Source organism: Acomys russatus, chromosome 11 (assembly GCF_903995435.1).
Source record: "Acomys russatus chromosome 11, mAcoRus1.1, whole genome shotgun sequence".
Lineage (NCBI taxonomy): Eukaryota > Metazoa > Chordata > Mammalia > Rodentia > Muridae > Acomys > Acomys russatus.
In genome coordinates this window covers 29,816,878-29,836,418 of record NC_067147.1, presented here as the reverse complement: position 1 = coordinate 29,836,418, position 19,541 = coordinate 29,816,878, and the positions used below count along the sequence as shown (strand labels likewise).

The window sequence follows — 19,541 nt, the reverse complement described above, 5'->3', positions numbered from 1 at the left end:
AATCTGAAGTAGAACTGAAGTAACGCTGCAGCCACCTCTAATCCTCTTGCTAAGAACATGAACGCATTACTATTCCAGTTCGTGTAGGCTTCTTATTATTGGGCTCAGTTGTCTCCGAGACAGGTTAAGAGTCTTAGGAATTATTTTTTAGGATGAGCCTTATTAAATTAGTATAAATAGACTGTAGAGGGGGTGCAAAACTTTGTCAAGGGCTTATAATAGGGCTCAAGCCAAGGGACAGTAGAAAGGCAGGTGCTATGTATACAAATACTAAATGGTGGCCCCCAAGATCTGGCTGCAGTCCAGGCTAGTGCATTCTCAAGTACACAGGTCTTTGTTTGTAGACTTTGGTCTCCAATTTTCTCTGATTGGTTAATAGCGTTATTGATAGCCAATTGGTGGGCAGAACAGAGGTAGGCAGAATTTCTTTATTATTTTTTTATGTGCATTGGAACAGGGGGCAGTGTCAGATCCCCTGGAACTGGAGTTACAGACAGTTGTAAGCTAACATGTGGTTGCTGGGAATTGAACCCAGGGTCCTTTGGAAAATCAGCCAGTACTCTTAACCACAGAGCCATCTCTCCAGCCCCAAGAAGGCAGAACTCCCGTTCCTGGGATTAGGGTCTCAGGAAGGGGCCACAAGGCCAGGAGAGGAGATAGGAGGAAGAAGAAAATGAAAAGAAAGAATGTGGCCTGATGGAGCAGATCCAGCCTAGACAGGATGACATATTGGCAAGTAACTTGGGGAGTACAGCTGGGAGAAAGCCAGACTAGTTTAGGAAAATATTTTAAAACGTACCTGCCCAGTCATTGTGCTTGCAGCTTGTTTAAATACATCACTAGGTTTCTGTCTCAATTATTTGGGAACTAGCTGGGTCATAGTAGAGCCTTTTAGAATTAATAAATATACAGCAACACAGAGTCTAGGGTTATAAATAAGATAGAGTAGAATGGATAAGGGCAGAATCTGAGCACCAGTGGGAAAGTACAAGTAGATATCATGGTGTATTAAGACACTCAGTTTCGTACATACTTAGTTTCAACCACCTCCAGAACATCCACATGAAAACAAGAAAAGCAAAAAGACAGTTGACTCTGGATCTGGAGGCCAGAAATGAAACAGATAAGATACCAATTTCCAAGTGACCATTACATGAAGGCAAAGCCAAACAGTACCCATGGAGGAAATCCACAAAGAAAACATGACTAGGGATATAGAACGAAACAGAATTATCAACAGAGGAATAGCAAATGGCCAGAAACACTTAAGAAAATGCTCACCGTCCCTAGTCATCAGGGAAATGCAAATCAAAATGACTCTGAGATTCCATCTTACACCTATCAGAATGGCTAAGATCAAAAACTCAAGTGACAGCACATGCTGACGAGGATGTGGAGAAAGGGGAACACTCCTTCGTTGCTGGTGGAGCCGCAAATTTGTACAACCACTTTGGAAATAAATCTGGAGCATTCTCAGAAAACTGGGAATAATTCTACCTCAAAACCTATCCATACCACTCCTGGGCACATACCCAAAAGATGCTCCACCATACAACAAGGGCATTTGCTCAACTATGTTCACAGCAGCTTTAGTCATAATAGCCAGAACCTGGAAACAACCTAGATGTACCCCAACAAAAGAATGGATAAAGAAACTGTATTACATTTGCATAATGGAATACTACTCAGCTATTAAAAACAAAGAAATCTTGAAATTTGCAGGAAAATGGATGGAACTAGAAAATATCATCCTGAGTGAGGCATCCCAGACCCAGAAAGACACGCATGACATATACTCACTTATAAGCGGATATCAGCCTAATAATACAGGATAACCACACTACGATACACAGACCTAAAGAAACTAAATAACAAGGAGGACCCTAGGGAGAATGCTTAATTCTCATTCAGAAGGGCAAATAGAATAGACCCCAGAAGCAGTTGAAGAGAAGGAACAGGAAGTGAGCCTACCACAGAGGTCCTATGAAAACCTCCACCCAGCAGGAGATCCAAGCAGATACTTAAAACACACAGCCAGACTTCAGGGTGGAGCACAGGAAGTCATATGGAAGAGATGGGGAATAGAGGGCCCTGGAGAGGGTCAAGAGCTCCACATGGAGCCCAATGGAGCCAACAAATCTGGGCAGAGGAGGGGAGTGCTGCAGAGACTGATGTACCAACCAAGGAATATGCCCAGCAAATTTGAGACAGAAAGCAGACTGATGGCTTCCTAAGGTTGAAAAGAGGAAGAGAGCAAAAGAGATGGCTAAAAGGAAGTAACTGCCAACAGTCACTGACTTCCCTTCAGGTGACGAACATTGAACGTTTAATTGTGAATGACTGTTCAACCTTATGGGTTCAGTGAAAACAATCACACTTTGTTTGTAAATTAGGACTCAACAAATCAGTTTTTCAAAAAGCAAAACATGAATAGGAAGAGATTCAGCACATGAACAGAAGTAAGGAGAGCAAGAAAAGATGGCGTGGGGTCATTCAAAGGGCCATCCAAAGACCAAGGTTATAAGAGGAAATGAGTGGCCAGCAGTGTCAACTACTAGATCCACCAATTAAACCCAAAACTGAAACATCTGATTTGGGAATTCATGTTGAGCTAAGGGTGTTTGACTTTAAGGAGTAGCAGCAGAAATCAGGCTACACTGAGGAGTGACACAGATGATCTGCGAGAAACAGAATCCCAGCACTCGGGAGGCAGAGGCAGACAGATCGCTGTGAGTTCGAAGCCAGCCTGGTCTACAAAGTGAATGTAGGAAAGACAAGGCTATTCAGAGAAACCGTGTCACGAAAAACAAGAAAGAAAGAAAGAAAGAGAGAGAGAGAGAGAGGGAGGGAAAGAAAGAGAAACAAAGTGGCTGTGGTGGGTGGGGTGAGAAAGCTCCCCCTACCCCCTTCAGCTCCTGTATGTGTATCCTTAGTCCCAGTTGGTTGGTGAACTGTTTAGGAAGGTTGGGGAGGTGTGGCTTTGTCTGAGGAGGTGTGTCACTGGGGGCTGGCTTCTAAAAACTTATGCATTCCCAGGGCACTCTTTCTGCCTCCTGCTTGTAGGAGACTCAGATGTAAGCTCTCAGCTATTCCTCCAGCACCATGCATCCCTGCTCACACATTCTCCACGATGACAATCATGGACTAACCCTCTGAAACTGTAAGCAAGTCCCCAGTTAAACACTTTGGTTGTGGAGTTGCATTACAGCAATGGAACAGTGACGGAGACATTTCCTATAGTGAAAAAAGGGCAGCAATGACCATGGGTGGGATGTGGTGTGTCTATGGATATTCCCTTCGGAGTGGTATAGCTGTGTCATCCTGCTGTAGCTGGCTGTTCTGTTTGAATTTTCTGGGAAGCTTTCACATTGATAACAGTGGCTAGAGATTCCTCTTTCCCCACATCCTTACCAGCATTCGTTATCATTTGGTTTTATTGACGGTAGCCATCCTAGCTGAAGCAAGATGGAATGTCAACATAATTTTAGTTTACATAATGGCTAGCAATGCTGAATACTTTTTTGCTCAATTGTTTATTTATTTTTTGAGACTAGGTTTCTCTGTGTAGCCTTGTCTGTTCTGCATTCACCTTGTAGACCAGGCTGGCCTCTAACTCACACAGATCCACCTGCCTCTCCCTCCCTGATTGCTAAGATTTCAGGCTTTTGCCACCACACCCAGCTTGGATACTTTTTAAAGTATCACTGGGCATTTGTATTTCTTCTTCTGGAAACTGTCAAGATTACTGGCAAATTTATTAAGTGGAAATTTTGGGTTTGGAAAGTATTGAGTTTTTACAGTTGTTTATATATTCTAGATAGTAATTCTGAAGTGTAGCTGACAAAGACTTTGAGAGGAATTTTCAAGAAAGAAACTGAAAAGCTGATACACAAATTTCAGGTACTAAAAGAAAAAAAAAATCTAAACAAAACTGTCATCCAAGGCGAACAGAGCAGTGCAATGGAAGAGGAACATATTAGAACCAAGTATAAGGGTAAATATATACGAAAATGCATAGTGAAACCTATTTTTATGCTAAGTTAAAATTGAAGGAAAAACTGTAACATTTTCCACAGCTCATAAAAATGTTCTTGTATGTGGTAAACATCTGCATTCTAATGCATTTTATACATTCTGCATTAGAATCTATAATGACACACCAAATGCATGAGGAATATAGCTCAGCGGTAAAGCAATTGCCTAGCATGTATGAGGTCCTAGGTCCAAATTTCAGCAGTACCACCACTACCACTTCCTCTCTGTTTCTGTCTCTGTCTCACCCTGCCCTCCCCCTTCTCTCTCTGTCTCTCCCCTTAGACAGATGGCATCTGTAGGTAGGACATAATCCAATGATACCTGATCCTTGAACCACACAGCACAACACCTTCCAATCTCAGCTTCTCAGTAAGCAGAAAGGCCCAAGCAGTTTTGTTTGTTCAAGCACTCTGCAGCACAGGCCATGACTTTTCAGTCTCCCTGAAGGTGAAAGGAGTGACCAGACTCCTTTTTATAGTTTCTCGAAAAGAAATTAAAAAGTGATTTTTGCTTCTCTAAGAGGCTCAGGGCAGGCACCCTCCTAAATGCAAAGCGAATGGTTTTACCGAAGCTGTAAAGTAGTACATGCAACTCATTGTACCGATAGCCCCGCTCCACAGTCCTTTAGGGAATCTCAGGAGCTGTACTCTAGCGAGACACCGAGTGGATGCAGGGCTGTGCTATGCCTACTCTGGCTGCTTAATGGCTACTCTCCCTCTACTGTACTTCAACAAAAATATCAGCCCTTGAGGACACCTCCAGTCACCCCACCACCTGCCATTCCCATGAAGACTAGTCTAATGACTCTTTTTCTGCACATAATTTGTTGTGCCTCCCCCTACCCCTGGCCTAGCCCAATCCGGAAGGCAAGCTGTTTTACATGAGGCCTTAGCAGTGGTGCTGTGCACATGCCTGCAATGGGATTCTGCTGTCAGTGAGAAGCTAAGAGACTGAGAGCCTTGCTCAAGGTGGCCAGCGAGACAGTGGCAGAGCTTCCAAGTTACTTCTGCACACACACAAACCCTTTCTGATACGCCAGAAGTTACTGCTCTGCTCTATAATCCAAACCGTTGGCTCATTGTTCAGTCTACAGGTTGGACAAATTCAAACTTTAAATATGCTTTTGCTTAGACAAATGAGAAAGTGAGAGTTGTCTTTTTTTTTTTAAAGATGTATTCATTTCTGTATATAAGCATTCTATTGTATGTATGCCGGCAAGACAGAAGAGAGCATCAGATAGAAGAGCGCATCAGATCTCATTATAGATGGCTGTGAGCCACCATGTGGTTGCTGGGAATTTAACTCAGGACCTTTGGATGAGCAGCCAGTGCGCACTCTCCCTCTCCACCCCCCCCCCTTCCTGAGATAGGGTTTCTTTGTATACCAGCTCTGGCTGTCCTGGACTCACTTTGTAGACCAGGCTGGCCTTGAACTCACAGAGATTCACCTGCCTCTGCCTCCCAAGTGCTGGGATTACAGGCGTGTGCCACCATGCCCTGCCCGCTCTTAACCATTGAGCCATCTCTCTAGCCCGGGAGCTGTCTTATTCTAATCTTTTGGGGGTGTGTTTTTGCTTTTGTATGCAGCACTTGTTTTGTTACTCTGTAAGGTAAGAGTTGAGTACATCATAAACTAAGCTCCTAGGACAGGACAAGTCTGTTATCTTCACATATACATTGGCTGCTCATTTGCATGCCACAGTCTCTGCTGCTTTCACTACAGCTGTGACTCATAGTTGGAAACATCACAGCAGTTCAGTTACTGTAGCAGAATAGCCAGTAACTGTAAGATTTCAGCACTGACTCTGGGGTGACATAAGATACTATAGGCATGGCCACCCCTCAGCATCTTCATCTCTCTAACAGAGCACTTCATAAAGAAAAGATTAATACGTTTACTTTCAAAATATTTGGGTCACACTAAATGAACACCATATCATGTGTACTATCACTACTCACAGCTGATTTAATTAATATAAGCTAATCTAGACCTAGAATGACACTACACAAAAATATGATTATAACAACAGCCTAATTATGAAGGGTAGTTAAATAATAAAGCATTATTGTCCCCAACCCAGAAAACTAGGTAATTCTTTTTTCACAGTTTTTAAAAATGTAAACATATTTTGAAACTGCTACATAAAACATAAAAGTTATAGCTATTTACGTGTGTGTGAGTGTACACCATGAACTCTTTATACATACATATTTAAACTAGGTGATTCCTAGTTAAACATACAAATTTAATGAGAAACAACGTAGTATGGTTGTTTTGCTGATGAACAGGGACATTTGGGCATCTAATGATGCCAGAGGCCTTGAATGGACCACATAGCTCTTCCAGAACTGAGCCTAACTGAACCTTGGCTAAACATGGGTGCACGGAGCAAATAGCAAATCCGTCTAGCCAGGATAATATAAAGTATGCACTAAAAACATCCAACTTGATTTTCCTTTTTCATTTAGAATTTTGGGCACATTTCTGTATGGGTTATGAGCAATGCAGGTCAGTACCAAAAGAAGACAAAATGTAGTTGGGGTTCTTGTCTTAGCACCCCGGTCTCTTGCTGGGTGATTCTTCAGGAACTGCTTAACCTGAGTTAACTCGGTCCCTTTGCCTGAAGCAGGGAGAAAGGGTATTTACTCAGATCCTGATAGAGGGATTTCATTCCTTACACAAACAAGGCCCCCTTATTCTTCTGAGCTGATGAATAGGGATCATCTAGCACCATCCACTCTGGGGCTCTCGAAGGCATTATAACCGTCTTCATTCTGTGAAGGACAGTAAGTACACCACGATTCTCCCTCACAGTAGGATGGTGCCGCAACTGTCGCCAAAAGTCAAGACTGTCATCACCTGCCTCTCACCACAAGTACCTAGGATAACAGTTTACCATTGTTCAGTCACAGCACACAACACTGGAAGTATTCGGGAAAGTACACTTCAGAGATGCCAGACAGCTGGAAACCAGAATGGACACAAGGTTTCCAGACGGTCCTTCACCAGTGCGAGATCCCTTCATTAACTGTTTGCAACAAAACCACGCACACAGCAAATTTTTAAGTGAGCAAACAATATACATAGTTCTATCTAACTGAACCTTTCGACCTATAGTTTCTAAGGTCAAGGAAATTGTACTGGCTTTGCTACGTGGGTTAATTTCACTTTCCCATATGCTGTTATGCCTATTAAGAAGCTCATAACTTTGCAAGTACCTGGAAAGAAAGCCCTGGTGGTGACCACGGACCAAAAGCACCTTCTGGACATGCATGCTATTGACTTCTAGCTCCTACAAAGAGAGCGGATTGCAGACGTGTGCCATTATCTACCAATGAGGAGAAAGGGGACTACAGCTCCTCAGATGCGGGAGCCAGACTCACCTCCTCTGTGGAACCTCAACGCCATGTTTCCCCTCAGGAAGTATTATCCTGACAACCTCAGACAGAACACCCCGAAACTCCCTACACCCCCAAAATCCCCTGATCATGCTGACTCTTGGAGGCATGGGTGGCAGAAACACTGTCCTCTGCCCAGATGAAAGAGCAAGGTGCCTTCTAGACCTCCTCAGTTCCAGGGCTCCCCCATCGCTTGTTCAGGCTTCCAAGTGAGTCAGCAGACGTTTCCTCACCTTTCTCAACCAACCGGGACAGAAATGCTGAGAGTGAATTACCCACTGCTAAGACTGGCAGAGGGACAGAGAGAACGAATAACTTAGCCCAGTGTGATGGAGACCTGCCAGAAAACCAAAGCCTTTGCTTTGATAACAATATTTTGCAGCAGCTGCTAATAAAAAAGAATACAGTGGGAATAAATATTCATTGTGACTGCTCTACCTTATTAAATTTGCTTCAATCAAAGTAAATATGGAGGTCTTCTTAAGGAGAAAAATCTTGGCAGAAATAGTGTTCTAAGGGGGAAAATAAATAAATATTATATATATATATATATATATATATATATATATATATATATACACACATATATATACATACACACACACACACATATCCTGCATTTTGCTTAAGGGGACATGTTCTGCTTGTGGTAACTATAAGGTGGTTATGAAATATGACATTCTTGTGCAACACAGTCTATGAACTTCCACATATTAAATAATATTTCTTGCTTAGTTTGCAATGCCCATCAACAAATTAAGGAAGATAGATTTTATTTTATTTTATTAGGGGAAAAAAAACCTAACAGAACCTTTTCATTATAATGAGTATCTTAAATTTTACTACAAACACTAAGGTGATTTTTTTTTTTTTTAAAGCGACAGGGACAGGCATTCTGTGAGTTTGAGGCTAGCCAGATCTACATGGTGAGTTCTCAGATAGCTAGGGCTACACAGTGAGACCCTAATTCAAAAAGAAAAGCAAACTAACTTAAAAGCCTGAGGAAGGTAAGGAAACACTGGTAAATTCTAAGCCTTGTTCTGAGAATGGGCATTTTTCTCTTCTGCCCACCAAAAGACTGTTTTCATTCATCAGATAAATATTTATTAAAAACCCATTCTACAGGAGGCCCTGAGCCAGTCAGTAGTGACATAAGAGACCAAGGCTCTGCCCTCAGGAGCTCACAGTCTAACACATAGGGAAGCAACAAGTATACACAGGATTTCAAGCTATACTAGCAATCTTACAGAACAAGACAAGGCACTGGGCAGCTGTTCCCAGACTTTGTAACCAGTATAAGCTCAAGACAAAACTTCAGCTGAAAAACCACAAAGACATTGACACACCCACATGTTTCCAGCGTGCATAAGCCAAGTGTCCAGGACTAGTCACAGCAGTGTTGCTCTTCCATCATTTCTGTGTATGCAACTGCTGAATCTTTTTTCAAATCAATTTCCTACATCTTACTGTTTGTACCCTGTCCACTATTTACTTTTTTTTTTTTTTTAGAAATTACTATTTATTTTGTTATAAAATTTAAAGCATAAATGGCACAAAGTAATGATATATTTTTGTATCAACCAGGATTATTTTGTATTTCTTAATGAAATAACTAATATATTAATATTTCTATATGGGAGGGTTATTATATACACACTCTCTTTTACTTGCATTTGAAACAAATAATTGCCAAAATGTATCCTTATAGCTTATACAAACATTTTTAGTCTAGTAGTACTTAAAAATGTATTTTTATTAATTCATTTGACCACTATTTTCTGTTTGCTGCATCTAAATGAGTTATTCTAATTCATTGATCTGCTACTCAAAGACTATTTGCAGCAAACCCAGTTCATGTTGTAGTCCTTAAACCTGACCTAATTTTCTGACTTCATTACAGATGTATCTTGATTTTTACATATTTTTCTGCCTCCTCTTCCTTTTTCTTTTCCTTTCCTCTTTTTTTTTTTTTTTTTTTTTTTTAAGATAGGGTCCCACAATGTGGGTCTGCCTATCCTGGAACTCACTCTTTAGACCAAGCTGGCCTCCAAACTCATAAGTTCCCTTGCCTCTGCCTCCAAGCCTTGGGCTCAAAGGTGTGGCCACCACACCTGGCAATTTTCAGTTCAGCTTTACAAAACGGATGATGGCTACCAAAAACTAAATACCTCCTACGAGCTAATTATTTTTCCATAATTTAAAAAATAATTTTCCACACACAGCCCTGCAGGGTAGCGTTGGCCCTGTTTTACAGATGGCAAAACTGTGTTCCAGCGGCCCCTCCCCCCAACACATCCACAGAACTAGTTAGTATACAGCGGAAGCTGGGTGCAGGCCTGCTGACCTTTGACAAGTTATTCTCTCACAAATCTTAACTAGCACAGAGCTCTCCCCTGGAGGGCACAGGCAACAACATAGTAACATTATGATAACGCAGTTAAGCCTAAATGATCACAGTCTAGCAAAGAATCCGGGGTGCAACAAACCCTTCCATTAACAAGTAAAACGTGAAGTAACTTCCGGTAAATAACAAGCTCCTAGGAGCCGGAAGTACACCACAATACTTGCTAAGAAGAATCAGCTATATCACAAAGCGACCAACGTGCCTGGGTATATGCAGCTTTCCCCAGAGAAAGAAAACTGTCTAACTCTAAGTGGGCATTTGGAAACTAAAGAAATCCGATGGGTGAGGCAGAGCTCGTGTCCTGTTCTAACTGCAGCTGGTCCTACTGCAGTCTCATGCACCGGCAGTGTCCAGCCGCGGACTCTAGAGGGACATGACAGTCTAGAACAAATACTAAGTACATGTTCTGGTGTGTGTTCATCATCATCGCTATAATGTTTGAAAAAAAAAAAAAACAGTCATGGGCAGCTTCCTAAGACCATAGGAATGTTTCCTGGAACGTATACGGTTCAAACTGTTCTGCAGTAGTGTCCTAAGAGGTTCGCCCTGTGGTTTACCAAAGTGCACAACTACCGACCCCTCTGGGCACCCAGGAAGTGCTTCCCCACAAATCCAGACTGTAACCTAAACTTATGTCCATTCCCTGGATAAGTGTTCTAAGGGCTGCTGTACTTTTAGGGGCGGCCCCTCTCACCTCTTGTAAAGCAAACTCCAATACACACACACACACACACACACACACACACACACACACACACACACACTGTTATAAACGCTTTCTGGGCTTCACTATGGAATTGCTTAAAAAGCTCGTCACTCTGGGCTTAGGGTGTGCAAGCTTCCCATTCGGTGGCCTATTGCTTCTTAACCCGGGTATGATTAATCCTGGTACTCAGGAAAGAAAGCTACTTCTGACCTTGAGAGTGTACACTAAATAAATTACCTCAGAGCGAAAGTGATGAGACCTCAGAGCAGCATCTGGGGAGAAAAGAGGGAAAAATGAGACTTCATTAACTCCTGGTTCTCAGCAGGCAGTCACTGATCACTTACCTGGATTCAGGAAAGTACATTCTAGATGTCTCTCTAGTTCGGTGGGCATACTGGGGCGGGGTGGAGGGAGTATTGGACCATCTGTCTCTAAGGTGATTTCTCTGCAAGAAGTTCCAGCAAAGTTGGGAGGGGAGCCCCTAAATCATCACGCCTTACTTTTTTTTATCCCTAAGCTCCATCAAAGGCTAGGGAAAGGTAAGGTTACCTCAGCCCAGGACTCCGCTACAATTACCTTCTGGGCTCTAGCAAGCTGACCCTAAGAATCGGAGTCTAGTCCTTCCTTCTAGGATCTCCGAATCTCCGTGGTTGGTGATGGGAGGATGCAGATGAGGGCAAAAGGCCAGGGCGCGTTCAATATATAAATGTACTTAGAGAAGTGGCCAATGAAGGGGGTAGGGATGGCAAAGGAGGCTTGCTTCAACCTCGGTTCTGGCCAGAAGCAGCCAGTGGCGACATGTCTCACCTCTGCTTCTGGAACGACCCGAAAAGACCGATTTCATCGGATGTCTCCCTTTCTGGAGCTTGCGGTGCCAGCAGCAGAAGAAAATGATGGTGGCAATGGTGCCCAGCAGAAGCAACAAGAGGAAGAGAGCACATTGGATGCTGTAGGGTCTCAGCAAAACGAGGAAAGCCGCGGCGATCATGGTGCGGGCGAGGCGGGGGGCCGTGCGGTGCGGGGCTGAGGCGGCAGAGCGCGCTGGGCGCGGGGCGCAGGGCGGGCGCGGCGGACACGGGCGAGCGCGGCTCAGCGCGTCAAGCCCGGCGCTCGCGGTCCCGCGCGCGGCCCAATGGCTGCACGCCCCGCGCCGGCCCCGGAACGACTGATGGAGAGCAGCGGACAGCTCTCGCCATGACTCAGCACACTGCGCGGCGGCGGGAGCCGCGCCCCTCCCTCCGCAAGCGACCCAGCCTGTGCGCGGCCCTCGGGCTCAGCCCCGCCCGGGACGCAGCTTGCTCGGAGCATCGTCGGGTGGCCTCCTCGGGCCTCGGCCTCCCGAAGCCGGCGCACGTGGGGCGGGGCGGGGCGCGGCGGGCTGGCGGGGGGCTCGGTGGGTGACGTCACGGGCTGCTGCGGCGGCGGCGCGGACACGCGCACATGGCTGCAGCCGGGCCCGGGCGGCGCGCCCTCCCGCAGGCTGGCTGGGTTGCGCGCGCGGCCCGCCAGGCCACGCGCCGGGCGGCGGTGCGCGGGACCCCCGGGTTTCGCCTCTGCAGCCTCCGTGGACCGACTGCTGGAGGCCGTCGTCAGGGGGCGCCAAGGAGCCGGGGGGGGGACCCGGGCTCCCTCCTCCTTGAGCCCGCCTGGAGGCTGGGGCTCAGAGCATGCAGCTGGGTGAGCTATTTGGTTTGGGGGCGGGGGTAGTCCTTGCGCACTGAGGCGCGAGCACCTGGTAGGGCCATCTCCAAACCGGCCTCATCTAGCGGGCGCTCAGGAGAGGCACACCAGGGTCTGCAGACTTGCACTGTCCCACCCCAAAACTTGGTGCTGATTCTCAGCCCAGACGTAAGCTCTTGGGTCCTCTTCATTCCTAGCGCTGGCCATATTACCCTGATTCATGTGTTGTGTTTGTATGGAGAAGCGATTTTGGATGTAAGAACCTAACCAATGAAGGAAGTTGGTGATTTGATTGGCCTGTAAATCCTGCGGGAGAAAAAATTTAGGCACTATTTATTAGCCAACGGTGACCTGTCACACTTGGGCACCTACACACACATATACACACACACACACACACACCCTTCGAGACCCTTTGCCCTTCTCCAGCCCTTTACATTCCGTTATAACCCGCAAACTGTAGCGTAGTTGGACACTTGACAGTGGTCGCTGGTCCAGTGCCAGTGAAGAAGGCAAGACGTGAGTGCTGCGGTGTGCTCTTCTGCGGAGAGTCTCCGCCACCTGGAGAGGAAGCTAAAACTGCAGCAGCAGCCTGCAGCATGTCGCAGCCTTGGCGGGCCAGTGCAGATCCCTGCCCTGCTGTCCCTAAGGCATGCTAGCTTTCCCTCTATGGAGCTGGGTGATTTTTTTGTTTTCTGGTCTCCTTTATTCACATTGCAAAGAAAAGCAAGTATATGTGACATATGATATATTACTATATTTGTGTGATCTCTAGTGACTAGCTTGGAGACCAAATAATTTGTAAAATTCTGATAGTCAACTGAGGAATTGGTAGGACTACTTGTCTCGTTTTCTAACTATATAAAACCAACTGTGCAGTTCTGCAAAAATGCTTAGCCATTCGCTGCTGTTAAGGTGGGTGATATATTATCAAGTGTGAGCATTTAAAGAAATGCAGAAAAATGTTGTTTAGCCCTAATGCTAGATTCATAAGTATGGGAAGCAGTGGGTATGTGCGCTTGTTTGCATGCTGGTTTCCTAAAACAAATACAGACGGCTGTAATGTATCATTCATTCGGTTGTTTGGGACTGAGAACGGAAGGGACCTTGCTTCCAAAATGCTACGATTGGACTCTTAAATGTCAGACTGCAGAGTGCATTGCATGCCAAGCAGGCTTCACAGGTCCCCGGCAGTCAGCAGAGCTGGGAGCATTGCATCATGTGCACATAGCTGAAGGTTTCCTGATACTGCATCCCACTGCAGTAAGAAATTGTATTCCTATCCGCTATGCAGGGGTTATTGAAAGCCTGAGATCTTGCAAAGTGCAGCCCTCCATGAAAGGAAGAATTCATCACACTGGCTAGCAGAGGCATGGTAGAGTTGTTTTAAACTGTCTTGGAGTAGCCTTCTGCAAACAGTGGGTAGAAATAACTAACGCAATGTAGGAAGATCATCCTTAGGTCCCTCGCTGGCTAAAGCTTGTAACTGAGCTGAAATGGTGTAAATACCTTGGAGCAGAAACAGGTCTAAGACTGTAAAAACAGCAAAGTAATCAACTTGCCATAAATTCTGCATTTTTTTAATAGCAAAAAGCAAGTAAAAAAAAAAAAGCAAGTAAATAGCAATTGTGGTTCTCTGAACTATTACTTTAGTGCAATTATTATCACCCTGAGTCTTGCTGCAGCCGTTTATAAGTTTCAGTCGCACACAAGAACATCATTTATCTCCCTTCTCAGGCAAATGCTTAACTAGCATGCAATAGAATTTTTTATATGTATCTATTTCTGTTCTTTGTCTGGGTTGTCTTAAGGATACATACAATAAACAAACAAAGTCCTTGGAAGAATTTAGTCTATGAGTCCATTAATTTCTTATTTATTGTTGATTTACTGTTTCCTTTCCAAATAATGGCATGTTAATAATTGTTTCTGTATGTTTGTGTGCCACCCAATGCATCCTGGAGTTCAATATATATTAAATTAGCCAATTTGTCCTTTGGGGAAATTAATTTAGTAGAATTTATGCTTTGTCTTCTTGCTGGGTTTTCATTTTAAAAAGAATAATTGATGTTATGTAAAAGTCATAAATTTAAGATTGGAGGTAAGGGTGGAAAAAGAATGCTTATGACACAAATCTCTCATACCAGGAAATGAAGAAACACAATGGAAAATGTTGTAATTTATTGCTTTTATGACAGAGAATTATTACCACTGTAATCTGCCTCCTAAAGGGCAGGGGGCAGAAAGTTAAGGAGAAAAAAGAGAGTTTGCAATGGGATATATAGAAGTGAGCCATCCCATAGCCCTTCTTGTCTTTGTATTTTTCACCACAATAAAAATAAACATGAGAATCCAAAAAGAAAGTAAAATATTAACCTTATTCGGGGTAAAGTCAGATTAAAGACCACATGAGAATCCAAAAAGAAAGTAAAATATTAACCTTATTCGGGGTAAAGTCAGATTAAAGACCATTGCTTAGGTGCAGTTCCAAAATGGGGCACCTTACCCTTACTTCCCTAACTCAGTGTGCCTGCCCCTTCATAGATAAAGGATGGCTCTAACAGCCAAGCAGGCCAAACCGACCTGTACAAATCCCTGCATGGAAAGCAGACCCTGAGCCTGACACTTTTCTACAAGGCACACACTGAGTGGACAGGAAACTGGCTCCCTTATGAGAAGGGAGCTTTATTAATTTGTCTGCCCATTACTAATGAGCAGCCTGTGGTGTTTAGTTTTGATGGACCAGAAGATTATCAGTTTGGTCCAATGGAAAAATGCCTAAGAGGGTAACAAAGCACAATTCTAGATTTGTTTGTAATAATGTTTTCAGAGAGGATGAAGTGGGGGGGGGGGGGGGTCGGACCTCAACCTGAATGTGAAAAGCATCATCCCATAGGCTAGAGGGCCAGATAGCATAAAAAACACAGGCCTTCCCCCCTCCCTTCTCTTTTCTCTCTTCTCTCCTCTCTTCTTCTTCTTCTTCTTCTTCTTCTTCTTCTTCTTCTTCTTCTTCTTCTTCTTCTTCTTCTTCTTCTTCTTCTTCTTCTTCTTTTTCTTCTTTTTTTTCTTTTTCTTCTTCTTCTTCTCTCTGTCTCTCTCTCCCCCTCTCCCTGTGTGTGTGTGTGTGTGTGTGTGTGTGTGTGTGTGTGTGTGAATCTACCTTATCAGTCTACCTTACTGGATTGAAACCTCAAGGCCAAGGCTAATCTTTTCCCTTTACTTTGCCCATGTGTCACAGCAATGAAAATCCCTACTCATAAACAGTCCTTCCTGGGTTTTTCCCATTACTACCTCTGCCCCCTCTGTTGGGGGATGGGGACAGTACTGGAGAAATTGATCAGTCAGTAAAGTGATTATCTTGCAAGCATGAGGACCCATGTCAAACAAACAAACAAACAAACAAAAACTGGACTGCCTGCATGTTTGAAATCCCAGCATTGGGGAGCTCTAGTCAGAAAGTGTAGCCTATATACAGAGTTACATGCAACAAGTGACCCTTTTCAAGAAAAGGAAAGGTTGCCACTGTGGTGCAACACCTCAGGTTGTCCGTGGGTATACCCAGTCATGTGCACACATGTGTGGCCAACCCTACCAAAAAGCCAGTGGTGTTAATGAAGCAGAAATATCTTGTATTTTGTTTCCCTGGAGTCAATAGGTGTGGGACAATTTCCTAATTAATAGGTCAGGAAGTAATAGCAGGAGGAAGCAAAGTTTCCACCCCAACCTGTGTAGATAGAGAGAGAATAACGGAAGATGACTCAGATTCTGAGCCAGAGTGGGAAACGGCGAATTTTGAAGGAATAATAAGGGTAACAGTGTGAAAAAGTTAAAAAAAAAAAAAAAAAAGAGTAAATGTAGGTAGAGAGATCCAAACCAAAAATGGATGTGGGAAGAGCCATCGCACAGACTGTAACTGAAATCATAGAAATGGAAGAAATGACTAAAGAAGAGATTGTCTAGACAGGGGAGTTAGAACTTGGAAGACAGCTCCTGACTGTGGATTGTGAAAGAGCAGAAGGCTGGACTGCTGAGTGAGGAGTGTCCCAGCCCCGAGGCTTGCTGGGACAAATGCACAAAGAGGTCAAAGGGAGAATGCACTGAGGAATTGGGAGGAGCAGACCTCAGGAGACACTCCAGAGGACGGAGCAGTCATGGTAGGAGAAGCTGAAACACACAAAAATAGGTTACAGAGGAAAGGAGAGGTGAAAAGAAAGATCCTCAGGGACATGGGCAGAGTCTTTGGAGAAATTTAACCGAAGGAAAAAAAGATATAAAAGCAATAAAAGTGTGAGTAAAGCCTAGTAGTCCTCCTTTTGTTGAGATGGACATTTCTAGAAACGTGCATGATGACCATGGTTGGTTTTTTGTTTGTCTGTTTCTTCCCTTTGCTATGGTAAAATGCTCTGTCAAATGGAACTTGTGGGAAGTGGGGTTTGTCTCACCTTCTCTTGCCAGGGAAGTCACCGTGGCCAGCTTTTAAGGAGGCAGTTTGTCACATCCACAGTCAGAAGCAGAGAACCTTAAGTGCAGGCTCAGCTCCCGCTTTCCCTTTCACTCAGTCTGAGGCCCGACTGTTCACACCGCAGAGTTACAGAAGAGCTTTACTAGTTAGGATGCCTCCTTGCCCACGGTTCTCTTCCCAGCAGCCCTGGGACTGACATTCAGACTTGAAGAATTCCTTTTAAGGAAAGATATGGGGGTATGTGAGGAGGACAACACATAGGTTAAAATTACCAAAACCCATCATTTACATGTATGAAACTGTCATCATTAACAAATGTTAAAGATATGGGGACTTACCTTCTATCTTTGGGGGACAACCAAGGGCAATAGTGTCTTTGTGTATTTGGGGAGTCTCTTGGACAACCCTAACCAGCAACTCACTATTGATGAAGATACCATGCACTTCAGACACAGAGTCCAGATGCCCCTGAGCCAGCACTGATTTGAATGTCTCCTCACTGAGATCCAGCATTGATGGTGCCAAAAAGCACCATGCAAGCTTCCGAAAGAGAGAAGCAACCAATAGTTCTGCCCAGCTATGATACCTATAAACCACAGCAACAGCCGGCAAAGCACTGTAACTGTAAGGGTGCAGTAGTGGCACACATGCCTTAGTCGTAACCAACTTAACAAGAGGGGAGTCCTGCCTGGTACTGGAAACTTGGTAAGGATGTTGGTCATGTGAAGTCGTGGATCTTGGAGAAGTATCTACAACCCCCCACCTTACCAAACCAGCATAATCCCTAACTACAGTCTAAACATTTGCCCTTTGACCCCCAGATAAGTGTAGTCTTCACCTCTTATCAGTGCAACTCCTCTATGGAACAGACGGGGACCACTACAGAAAACTACAACCAATCAAAATACAGAGCGTTGTGGCACTCAGTCCCCACATGTTTACAAAACAGTCCTGCACCTAAGGCTCATGGGACATTGCAGAAGACAGGCTGGAAAGACTGTAAGAGCCAGCGGGTCCGGTAGTTTGCTATGATAGTGTGTGTGTACACTAGTAACATTAGAAACTACACCATAAAGTCTCAACAACATGACTACCTAAGCATGACCCGAACAAGGACGAAAACAGCAGACATGCCAAAGTAAGTGGGGGAAGGCCACAAGGCCCTACACAAGACCTGCCGGCAGCTGAGGAATGCTGAGGATGGGAGACATAGTCTTCCCCGGGGAAGAACACACCAATTGGATAGCCACTATCGAATGGTTGGCCTTGAAAACATAAATACAAGTAAGATTCCACAGACTGAGCAGGTTATATATAGCAATGTATATGGATATGCACACATATATGTATATAGCAAGAATTAATGAATAAAAGAGGCTATAAATCTGAATGAGAGCAAGGAGGACTCTATGGGAGTGTTTGGTTGGAAGCAATGTGATTGTATTATAATCTCAAAAAAAATATATGAAGACCATCAAGATGGATCATCAAGTAAAGTGTTGCCCATGTGATCCAAATTCAACCCTCAGAGTCAGCATAAGGTAGAAGGTGAACACTGTCTACACAGCTCTTACCCACATGTGCTGCATGCCCTGTCTGCACACACACACACACACACACACATACACACACATACACATCATGGGCACAAAGGTGCACACTCACAACAGTATAACTATTAAAAGACGGGGTGTGTGGAGAGATAACTCAGCAGTTAAGAGCACAGACTGCTCTTGCAAAGGACCTGAATTCAGTTCCTAGCTCCCATATTTTGTGGCTCGCAACCACCTGTAACTTTAGCTGCCGGAAAGATTAGCTGCTTCTGGTTCCCATGGGCATTTAGACTCATGTTCACACAGACGCACAAATATACACATAATTTTAAAATAAAATGTTAAGAAAAAAAGATAATAACGGGATACCTTGGAGTATAGTCAAAACTTGTAAGTTTTATCCAGTTGGTAATCATGCAAGAATAATACATTAAAATATTGCCTCCTTGAAAACAAACAAAAGCCAGGCAGTGATGGCACACATCTTTAATCCCAGTGCTTGGGAGGCAGAGGTAGGGAGTCTACAAAGCGAGTTCAGGACAGCCAAAACTACACAGAGAAACCCGGTCTTGGGGGGCGGGGGCAGGGCAGGGGAAAGAAGGAAGAAAGAAAGAAAAGAAGAGAAAACAAATACAAAAGTGTAAGAATTACTCTAGCCTGCAATAAACTGTCCACAAATCACATTGTACAAGTACTCTGCTTGTTCTTAGGTGACGTGTACTTACAGTGAAAGGCCAAGATGCCACATCATCGGGAAGAACAGCGGAACTCATCTGGCTTAGTGCACTGCAAACAGTTTTGAGGAAGGAATTATTATTACCCATAAGCAACCAGAACTCACTTACGTAGCCCCCATGGTGTGCATAGGATTGAGTCACGCAGCAAAATACTGAATCATTTGGCCAGAAAATTTACTCACAGTTGTAGGAACTGCTGGTGGGAATCTTAAGAGCTTTTTATAAATAGAATCATAAAGCTTTTAGAGTCATAAATCAGAGTTCATTATTATTCAGATGGTTTAAAATACTCTTACCATTTCTAAGAATGTGCAATTTATGAAGAGACTTGAAAAGTGAATTTATTTCCTGGGTAGGTTCAAGGTGAGGTCTGTCGTATGATTTGTGGCATTCTGACTTTTTTTTTTTTTTGGTCGGTTGGTTGCCTGGTTGATTTGAAGCTGGGTCTTACTGTGTAACCCTAGCTGAACTGGAACTCACTACATAGACCAGGATTGTCTTGAACTCAAAAGTGATTCCACTTGCCTCTGCCTCCCAAATGCTGGCATTAAAGTTACACCTAGCTT

The 19,541-nt window shown here is 44.1% G+C and overlaps 2 protein-coding genes across 3 annotated transcripts in view; one reads left to right on the top strand and one right to left on the bottom strand.

The window, feature by feature from the left end:
• The window catches only part of Dst (dystonin), a 405,110-nt gene extending 393,535 nt beyond the window's left edge, over positions 1-11,575 (bottom strand). The window contains exons 1-2 of the mRNA XM_051153028.1: positions 11,351-11,575; positions 10,781-10,815 (exon numbers count right to left, since the gene is read on the bottom strand). Coding sequence (XP_051008985.1) covers positions 10,781-10,815; positions 11,351-11,531 — 216 coding nt within the window. The 5' untranslated portion in view covers positions 11,532-11,575. The remainder of the gene's footprint in view (positions 1-10,780; positions 10,816-11,350) is intronic.
• Positions 11,576-12,049: 474 nt separating this feature from the next.
• Positions 12,050-19,541, top strand: part of Bend6 (BEN domain containing 6) — a 41,473-nt gene continuing 33,981 nt past the window's right edge. For both annotated transcript variants that reach the window (XM_051153026.1, XM_051153025.1), the window contains exon 1: positions 12,050-12,220. The gene's annotated coding sequence lies outside the window, so the exon portion shown is untranslated. The remainder of the gene's footprint in view (positions 12,221-19,541) is intronic.